General features: G+C 37.9%; 1 protein-coding gene across 1 annotated transcript; it reads right to left on the bottom strand.

The window, feature by feature from the left end:
• On the bottom strand, positions 255-6,475 carry G6PC2 (glucose-6-phosphatase catalytic subunit 2). The gene is made up of 4 exons (XM_003133461.3): positions 6,244-6,475; positions 5,386-5,495; positions 3,186-3,297; positions 255-279 (listed from the first exon to the last, which is right to left on the bottom strand). Exons 1-4 carry the CDS (start codon positions 6,459-6,461, stop codon positions 255-257), a joined length of 465 nt encoding a protein of 154 aa, XP_003133509.2. The 5' UTR covers positions 6,462-6,475.

The raw sequence follows: 10,832 nt of genomic DNA, 5'->3' as shown, positions 1-10,832 counted from the left end.
GGAACATCTCTGAGTTGATGGCAAAACCCAAGCCAAAGAGGACCCCCAGGTTTCTCACGAGGCCAGCAAAAGGCGTGGTGTCAATGTGGATCCACTCAGGGTTGGCACACCACTTCTTGGCAATGGGCACGGACCACAGCAGGTCAATGTCAAGCAGTCCCAGAAGTAGGTAAAGGCCAAGGGCAAACAGGAAGAGGAAGAGATTGGTCTTCAGGTATGTGCTCAGGCTTGCTGTTTGGATGCCTGGAGTGTGTTCAAAGACCTCTGCCACAAGCATGCCTGGGGATTGAAAAGAGACACTGAACATGGCTGTGTGCCTTTGGGCCCCTCAGGAATCATTCCCCTTTGCATTAAAGAAGTTAGCCACAGTTTTCAATGATGAAGGGCTTTAGAAACCTAGGTTCTATCCACTTTCCAAAGCTCCTTTTTATATGCAGTAACTAAAAACACACTTGCCCCTTGGTCTTTTCACCATCTATGTTAGTGCAGGGGGACCTTTCAGGAATCCATGGCCCTGAGTGACAAGCCACGTTATAGGCAGAGCACTGATCTAGGTGCTTGCAGTGAATATGTCAATTGCCAGAGCCAATGAACTGAGAGAACCTTTGAAAGGTACATGGGGCCGAACAGTAGAAACTCAATCACGGTGAACGCTGCTTCAGAAATACAAAGCAGCTGCTGAATGAAGACCACAGTCAGGAAATCATCACTTCCAGATGCTACATGGTGTGCAGGTTGGAAGGCTGTTATTAAGTCCCCTCAAACCAAGACACAAGCATGCCATCCTAAATGGTGGCTTGGGAGTTGGACTCAGCTCTAGCCATACTTTGGAGAAGCCCATCTCACCAAGAGATTTTGCATTTACACTATTGAGTGAGAATGTGCCATTGTGTACATGGAGAATTTGAGAGGCGCGTGGAACCACTTAAGTGCCCAGGGTAGCATTAAGTATTGTGGCTTGATAGAATTACCTGAGATTGGGGAACTGATTACCAGAGGGAATCTGACCACATAAAACATATGACACTAAAGCTTTCAATGACATAACTAAAGGTAAGTGATCATATTTACCACCAATTACTCCAAGAATAACTTGATGAGGAAAATGTGTTGCTATGAATACTCTGGAGATGCAGACACTGATTTGAATCAACCAAAAAAGACTCCAAAGAAATGACCAGGTCAGTCTACGATGGAAGAATAGATACAAGCATAAAAAGCAAAGAAATTGTATCACTCGTAAAAATGGGGGGAGGGCGTGGCAGCAGATGATCTTTCTCAGAGGAATCTTCTAGCTGTGATATAATGTCATGATTCTAGAGGTTTTTTTTTTTTTTTTTCCAAAAAATGTTTTCTATGTATTCAGTAGGATTTGTAAAGCTTTAACAAAGTTTCTACATTTATCAATGCATTGAACTTCACCAGTGCTACATCCTGAGATTTTAATAAATGTTATGAAAGGAAGCCAACTTGGCATCTTGATAATTATTTTAATGAAGTAGGGGAAATTCAAGTTTAAGGGAATAATTAATATCCACAGTGATCAAGAATGAATTGTATACATTTTCACTCTCAGTCGTATATGCTTCCTCTTTCCTCTCTCAACATTTCTTTGCTGGAAGAAAACTCACTGGAGGGGCAGCTGCCACTCTGATGAAAAGCACATGAACATTCCATCAAGGGCAAGTTTTCACTGGGTTTAATTTTGCAGACTCTCAAGAGTTCCGGTTCCTTGTTTTTTGACATGTAGAAAATAAAGGACAGAAAAGTGACCTCTGGGTTAGTGTGTTGGATTAGAAGCAGCAATGTGTGGAAAACATAAAAATATTTAAATCCAAGCAATGCTCATCATTTTAATAAAAAAAAGAATTTGCAATCTTGAGTTCCAGAAATTCTTGAGGGTTCTGAACGATTTGTTTCTGAGAATTGGACCACATTTCGGTTATTGAAAGATTAAGAATGCAGAGAAGTCTTTCAAAGAGAAAGCAAGCAGGGATTACCCATATGGAAGAAGAATCAACAAGGATGTGGCAGTGTTGAGTGAAGGTGTAGACACTCAGTACATTTTGTCGAATGAAGGAAATGTTGCAATTATAAGAATCAAAGAGGAGTTAAGAGAATTTGTTTCTAGAAGAAACAAATAATTTTTCAGGTTTGGGCATTGGAGGAGAAAATGAACTACAGAGAAAAGGTGAAGCTTCTCTAGATTCCTACTTCGAAAAATTGTCCATAGATTTAAAAAAAAGCTAATTTCTTAAATTACGACTCTCTGCCATTGTCGTTTCAGATTGGTTAACGAACACATTAAGGCATACAGGTCAAAGCCTCACTAGAATAAACTTTAAAGATACCCCAGTTCCTTTGGTTGTTTATTTGTGTTTGACCCAATGTTACTCTACAAAGTTGAATATGCAATGGATCTTGGAAATTTTCTATGACAAAGAACTTTTATGTAATGGTCTATGTCATAATTTTTAGTGCAATTAACTGACAAGTCTTATCTCAGGTAGCCTTATAATTTATGATTAAAATGGTGCTCAGAATTCTTTTAATGGTAGTTAAAGTATGTCAGGAAATAAAAGAAGGAAGCAGTCTAATTCCGCAGAAATTTTGAATAGTCTTAAAGTTCTATGCCTTTCTGAAATCCATGAATCTACCAATATTCAAATTTAAGTTTGCCTCTAGAATGTTTTTAATTAAAAAGTTTGCATGGTCTTTAAAACTATAATATGTTATTAAAGTCAAAATCATTGGCTATTCAAAGAAGAAAGCATAATTATACTAAAGCAACTGATGCATTCACGGGGAATGATGCTTCTTAAAATTTCTGGTTAATTTTAAATCAAGGGAATGTGCATGCAAAAATACTTCCATATATAATTTTAGATGATTTATTTATGAGCTACCAAAGTGATTATTGTATTATGGAAACCCAAAGGCACATTTAACAAGTCATTAATCAATTAAACATTTCCAACCCTATAATGTGGCAATTACTGTGAACTAATTAGGATATTATCTTAAAGCAAAATAATAATTTTCTATTCATTTTGCTATTTTGGCTCTGATAGAATTGAATAAGTACATTTACAATAACTAAAAATATATTAAAATGAATTTTTTAAAACAAATTCTGTGTTTAAAGTGTCATATTCTGTTTCTCCAGAGACTGGAGCAAAGCTGACCTGTGCAGAGTGGTAGAAGACTTATCCATCCACCTGATGGTGTGACCCAGGGCAGCCGTCACCATGACATACCAGACACATGATGAGCCCATTGCATGGCCAGATGGACTTCCTGCAACAAGAAAGTGGCAAGCCATTTGAAAGGCAGTTAACAGAGTATCACTATGAGAAATGGACAATAGAATAACATACTAGCCATGAAACTGACAGATAACTCAGAAAAAAACAAACAAACAAAAAAACAAAAACACAGGACATAGGCCCTAGGTAATGTCTAGAAATAGGTAGACGTAAAGAAAATAGAATCAAATTGCTCCTCAGAGCACTATTTCACAATTTTTTCCCCAAGTCATTCAAGTTCACCAAAGTCCAGAAATTGAAATGTTCAAGGCTCTGCTGTATAGCACCGGGAACTATATCTAGTCACTTGTGATGGAACATGATGCAGGATAATGTGGGAAAAAGAATGTATATATGACTGGGTCACTGCTGTACTGTAGGAAATCGACAGAGCACTGTAAACCAACTATAATGGAAAAAATAAAAAATCATTAAAAAAATGTTCAAGACTAAGAACTTAGGCTGTTGCAACAGAAAATCCACCACATCCCTAGTCATTCTTCCTATCTAATTGTTTTTAACCGATGAGAACATTGAAGTACTTGTATTGGATCTTGAATCAGCTTATTTTCCTTGGGCTGAAAAGTCAAACATCTAAAGGTATCATTGCTATGTCTGATTTACAAACTGACTGCTGTGTACTAGCAGCTACCTCCATGCCTTTGGTGACTGGATGTGGCAATAAGAGTCTTTGTCACTGAATGGATGAGGGAAGCTGTAGCGGGGCATTAATCTTGGCAGAAGAAATCTGCAGACAGGTAACCTTTCTACTCCCAGAATATCTTTCCCATGTTGCTTGATCTTTTTAAAAAATCACTTTATTTTGACGTTCACCCTGAATTTTTACCAAATGGAGATCCATTCAGGTTAAACACCAGTCTCTTTTTGAAAAACACTAAGTTAACTAAATTAAACAAAGACAAATCTATTTCTTACAGATCTATTTCTTTCTTTCAAGGCTATTTCTTAAACAGAAATTTTCAGAGCCTTTTGTATGTCTTATGAGTTGTAAATCTTCTATGAGTGAATATTAAATATAATATTTCTTTTTTATTTTCAGAAAATGTCTCATAAGACAGAACACATGAGGGGAAGTTCTGGGATTTCAGTAGTCTCAAAGTGCATCCATCCATCCATCCATCCATCTCACATTGGTTTCACAAAGATAAAATACATGCCATCCTTGACTTGATGGAATATACAGTCTAACAGAAGAATCAGTAAAGAATTAATTATAATACGGTATGATAAGTACTATAACAGATAGATGTCTGCTTTTATTGCAAAAAAATGAAGGTATTCAGAAGACTTATTAGCTATTCAGAAACATTACTCTAAAGATAGCAAATGCCAAGAATTTTAGGCTATGTAACAAATTGTAGTAAGGTACAACATTACATAGTCATACAAATTAAAACAGATAATTTACCATTATATACATATTTTTAAAAACTTTTTTATAATCTTAAACTCAATTTCCATAGTAAAGGTTTTACCCTCATACAGAATCTTACTTATAATATTAAACAAAAGTGGCCCAAGAAGTCTACCTATATACTGTATACACAAGAGAAAAGACAAATTTGAAAGAAATAATTCTAAGATTAGAGAGAATTTCTACAGGCAGTAGTAACACCAGGAAACCTTACCTTTCTTAGAGACACTCTGTCTGCTATCTCCTCATTCATGTGATTCTCAGAAGGTCTATGATAACTTTGAAAGTTTCTCAGCAGCAGATAAATCAACATTTCTAGGATTTTAAGATAATTCTTTGGGAATTTGTTCCAGCTAATTGTTTTTTGTTTGTGTACCATGACATTCATCTAAAAAAATGCCAACTATAAAATCATTTTGGGAGTATTCTCTTAACTTACCCTTTTACAAATGAAAAAAAAAGTGAAATTTTCTCATTCATAAAAATTTTTTCTTTTCATTAGCAATTTTGTTTATGAACTTTTAGCATCCTGACCCATGACATATTAATACTGTATACAGCATCATACAGTTATTGCATAAGAATCATACACAATGACTCTCTTTTGGAACATCTGCAATAACTGGGGCTGCTATAATTGCTTACCTGGACCTGTTTCACATGTAGTGGGGAACTGTTCAAGGCATGGACTTGAGTGATTTGGGTAAATCTGAGTTTCTTGGACCCACCAGTAAGGCCGATGACCAAATAATATCCTGTATTTAAAAAAATATATGTATAAACAGGCATATAAATTTAAATACACAACCGTTATTTAATTGAAGAATAGCTGTTCTCTCCTATAAAAATGACTCAGGCAGAGCCTTGATGGGGGGAAAGTTCATGATTAAGAGGCTTTGAAAAAGCTTGAGTTGGAGTTCCCATTTGGCCCAGTGGGCTAAGGACCTGGCCACGCTCAGTGGGTTAAGGATCAAGTGTTGCTGTTGCTGTGGCTGTGGTGTAGACCTCAGCTGCAGCTCCAATCCGACCCCTGGCCTGCAAACTTCCATATGCCACAGGTGTGACCATAGGAAAAAAAAAAAAAAAAAAAAAGAGCGAGCTTGAGTTTCGATCTCTCTCATTATAGAGGATGATAGTCATGTGGGGTTGGGACATCAAAGTTTCCAATAAAAACAGGGGCTTTTTTCTTGCAGGGAAAATCTTGTGGGTGCTTTGGATACTTAGACTTGAAATATCAAAGTGTTCCCTGGAATTAGCAATCTGTTCACTTCATGGTTAATCCCATCATCTGTGTTCCAGGCTTTTGGAATGTACTTATAAGTCAGATAAAGTATACATTTCTATGCTTTTTTTTGGTAAGTCCTATTCATGAATAGGTGTCTCAAATTAACTGATATGTTTGAGAGATTTTCCAAGTAAAACTAGACACATCTGAAATGTGATCATTAAGCTACAAATTTAAGAATACTATTTCAGAAAAATGAAACAAAACAGAAGGCTTACCATTTAAAAATCAGATTGAACCAATCCCCAATGACTGCTACCCATATCATCTTGGTTCCAACTCTCTGATTAAGTTGAAACCAAAGTGGAAAATAAATAGAAAAAATATTCCGGGGATCTCCAACATTGGACATAAAATTTAGAAAACTGTAGTAAGCTCGGTAGTCCTTTTGCAAATGCTGAATAAGGAGCACGCCATTCCTATGAAGGAAATCCATCTTGACAGAGAGGCAGTTCTAAACCCAGAGCTACTGGAGCCAAGTGCTCCGAGCCCCACTGTTTTTATACAGTACCCTCATGGCGTGTCCAGCCATTACTGTGACATGTGACACTGACCATCTGTGGAGATGGCACATCAGCCCTCCGCTGCTGAAAAGCTCATCTATTTATGATTTTAATTGGTGCCAAAGAGGTGAAGTACATGCTGAGCTGTGGCAAGTGGAGGGGAAATTTGGGTAGAGGCACTATGCATTTCTTATGCAACCTCTTTTGTGTGAACAGTTGGATCATGTTTGCTTGAAATTTTTTGCACAGTTCATTTCCTTCAGGGCAGAGACATTAGCAATTTCTATGCTTGGCTAGAAGACTATGCAAATAATTACTGCATGTCAAATAGCCCTTAAAGCCATGCATTTTAATTTAAAATAGACGGTGGCTCTTTGACTATTTTATCAGGTCTTTTAGGAAAACAGATGAGTAAATATCTGAGCATGAAACACTTATATGATATGACAGATTATTTTCAGATTGCAGACTTTTAAATAGAAAATATTTTGATATTTCTTTGTCAGCAAAGAGAAAAATATGATATATATGGAGCAGAGAAAGAAATACATGGAATATATGAAGTTTAAAAGGGATTGTGTTGCTTTTTGACCATAAGACCAGAAAGCAGAGATGGAGATCTCTGGGCAGTAAACTGTGTTAGGAGAAAGGCATATTTTTTAAAATTTTATTTTATTATGGCCACACCCCAGGCTAGGGGTGGAATTGGAGCTGCAGCTGCCAGTCTACACCACAGCCACAGCAGCATAGGATCCGAGCTGTATCTATGATCTACATCGCAGCATTGGCAACACCAGATCCTTAATCTGCTAAGGGAGGCCAGGGTTTGAACCAGCATCCCCATGGATACGAGTTGAGTCCTTAACCCATGAGCCACAATGGGAACTCTAGGAGCGAGGCAATTTTTATTGACTAGAGAGTATAATTGAGAGCATGAAAGAGTTGCTCATGTGATAAAATCAAAGGGCTTTTCACCAGTCAGGAAAATGTTTTGCTGAAAACAGAGTGTGCGGTAGAAGTACGTGGGACGCACCCAAATAAACATGTAGATTGGGAATTAAGAGAAGGACAGCTCAAAAGGAACTATGAAATGCTGGATTTCAGAGAGCTAACTTTCATCTATGAGGATTCCTGTGAAAGCAATTGAGTCCAACCAGGTGGTGAGAGTGGAGGTAGGTAAGCGTTCTTGTTAGTTTACTGTTCAGATTTCTGTCTTTGCTAATCACAACCACCTAGACATCTTCACAGGCTCTAAATATCACCTTGAACTTTGGAGCCCCTGCCCCATCATTTAACATCACCTTGACGTGGGGATCCTGTGCTTACAAGTACTCAGGCTGTTGCTTCCAGAGGAAATGTTTTGACAATTAAAATCTTTTGGGGTGCTTTTATAAAAATGTCATGTCTTTGTCCTACCCCAGATAAATTAAATTCTGGTGATGGGACCTAGGCATTGGCATTTTAAAAGTACTTTCCGAGTGATTCCAATAGGCAGTCAGGGTTGGGAATCCTTGTGAAAAAGCAATTCTTTCCTACATTACCTGTTCTCCAGTCAACCTCAAGCCCCTCCCTCTGCCAAAAATCAACCTGAAAGATGCTTCAGTGACATTTAACATGTCAATAATTGGGTCTAACTGGATTTCCTGTTAAATTCAATTTTTGCATTGATTTATCTTGTTGTCAAGACTGCAGAGAGTCTATCTCTAGAATGAAAGAAAACACTAATCTCCAGAAGAGGTGAAGCAATGGTAGTGATTCAAATACACTCCTCATAAAACAAGGCACAGTGATGGCAGCTTTGTTTACTGAGTTTTCTTTGCTGCTTATCTAGAAGGAGCTTAAAATACACCCTTTGTTTCTGTGGATGAGGACTTGGGTTTGACTGTCACTAAGTGGGATTGCAAATGGCAGCAGATCTCTTTTTTTTAGAACTTGACTTTACATTGCTTCCAGGGAATGAATATTAATTTCTCACCATTACCAGTCTCCTTTATCATTCCTATTTCATTGGGAGGAGAATCAGGAAGTTATCAGCCAGCGCTGATAACTGGCTCTCCCCAGGTTTTGCTCTTCCTTCAGGCAGCCCATGAATTACACTCATCCTTGCTTGGTGGAGTAAAATTAATTATGCTGAAAACTCAGTTGTGCTTTATTTTTATTTTTTTTTCACTTGTGCTTTAAACTGTCTTGTATTTATTTACCTTTAAAAATATTCCATCTTATTGTCCAATTTTAACTTCATAATGGCCCAGTAATCCTCATTTTAGGGCAAGGAAATGAACAAGTATCCTGCCCCCAGGTCATTTCTTTAGTGCAAGAGCCCTGTCTGGAGACTAAATTTTACTTGCAGAGCAGTGTTTCTTCTTAGTCTAAGCTGTGTCTGAGTTGCTCAAGGCCAGCACTGGTGAGATTTTTAAACAGCTGCAAAACTGAATAAAAGCTGATGCTATAACCAGCTTGTTTCTAATGCTTTCAACCACCCAAATCATCAGTTCATTGGTACCATGATTGGTTGACACTGAAGGACATCTAGTCAGCTGCCAGATCTCTAGGAGAACTTCATAGATACAATGACCACTTTGAATTGCTGGATGGCTTATCCCATCATTTGATGGCAGGAACACAGTTGTGGGGATTCAGTGGCTACTCTTACCTTCCTGGTCACTGACATTTTCCCTGGAGGAAATACCAAGTGGCAAGAAGATGGGCACCTCAGAGCTTCAAGGTGGCTCTGATTCCTAACTTCTATTGACAGCCTGGAACCTGGCAATGTTTTCTTCTCTGGGAACAGTCTCATATGGAAATAAATTAAAGCCACTCAAATGAGAGCAAACAGAGTTATTTATTCTACTTGCTATATAGGAACCGTCAGCCCCTATCTCGTGCATCTGACAAAAACTCAAAAGTGGGCATGGGAGTGGAAAGTCTTTATTGTGGAAAGAAAGAAGGTCCTGGGTTGGCTCTGACAAGAGGTAGCTGGCATGGGGAAAATGGAGATGAGTTAAGTAGAAGCCAAGCATCTAATGTGACTGGTTTGGAGAACATATTTGACTTTCTCTGGTTGGTCCTGAGTTGGGGGTAGGGGCAAAAAATAAGGAAACTGGCAGTCATTGATTAAGTCTTGACTAGTCTGGGCTTTTTGCTTTAGCGATTGTGCATCAGAGTCCTATTGTCATATTTGCTCCAGCCATTGTTCACTTGTATGTGCAGCCTTTCAGAAGAGAAGTTGAATAAGCATATGCCAGAAGTAGTTTATGTGGCTTCCTACCAAGAAATAAGGGATCCTTGGTCTAACCTGTGATGCTATAGTTCTTATTACTCACTGAGTTAAAATGAGGATATGCTCTTGCTTGCCAAGGATAAATCAATTTACTCAGGTATATCTCTATTCTATGAAGCATTAGCCTTAACTGATTAAGCATTAATCAGAGTCTGTGCTCCTGACTTTTTGGTTTTTGCATATTCAGGTTCTATAATTTCTACAATCTCTTTAATGAACCATGACGAAGGACATTACTTTGCTTTATGCTTTTTCTAAGACGTGTTTGAGCTACACATTCCATCATACACATTTTCTTCAGAAATGTCTTGTCCTTAAATCAAGGTGTAGAATGACACCAAATCCATTTTGTCTTGCAATTAAAAATTCAATCCCTTGCTCATCCAGTACTTCAGAGTCTTTGGATTGTGAGGAAGTTGGCTGCACAGTAGCTTTTCATCTTGGGTAGATAATTTAGAAAGACTCTCTTCTGAGGACTATCTGGTTCTGTAGATGGTGGGATAATGAACCAGAACAAAGCACCTTGATTTCTTTTGCCTTTTAATAGGATCTGCTAAATCTGTTTGTTCTCCTGAGTTCATCATCTTTAGTCTTTTCATATTTTAGTTTAAAGTACTTCCTCAGAGATGTCTTCTCTGAGTAGCTTCCTCACCATTCCTGTGACAGTGCTTTTTCTCCAACAACTCTTTTCTTTTAGGGGTTGTCTTAATTGTCTAGGGCTAACACACGCAGTACCCGAGTGAGTTGTTTAAATAATGGACATTGCACAGCACTGTAAATCCACTATACTTGAGTTTTTACATGTGAAAAAAGGATGTATATAAATGTATAGCTGGGTCACTTTGCTGTACAGCAGAAATTGACAAAACATTGTAAATCAACTACATTAAAATTTTTTTAATAAAATAAAATCAGATGGAGTTTCCATTGTGGCGCAGTGGTTAATGAATCCAGCTAGGAACCATGAGGTTGCGGGTTCGATCCCTGCCCTTGCTCAGTGGGTTAAGGATCCGGCATTGCTGTG

The sequence above is a fragment of the Sus scrofa genome, chromosome 15 (assembly GCF_000003025.6).
Source record: "Sus scrofa isolate TJ Tabasco breed Duroc chromosome 15, Sscrofa11.1, whole genome shotgun sequence".
In the NCBI taxonomy this organism is placed as follows: domain Eukaryota; kingdom Metazoa; phylum Chordata; class Mammalia; order Artiodactyla; family Suidae; genus Sus; species Sus scrofa.
Note: the sequence above shows the minus strand (reverse complement) of the source record. Positions and strands in the feature narration are given on the sequence as shown.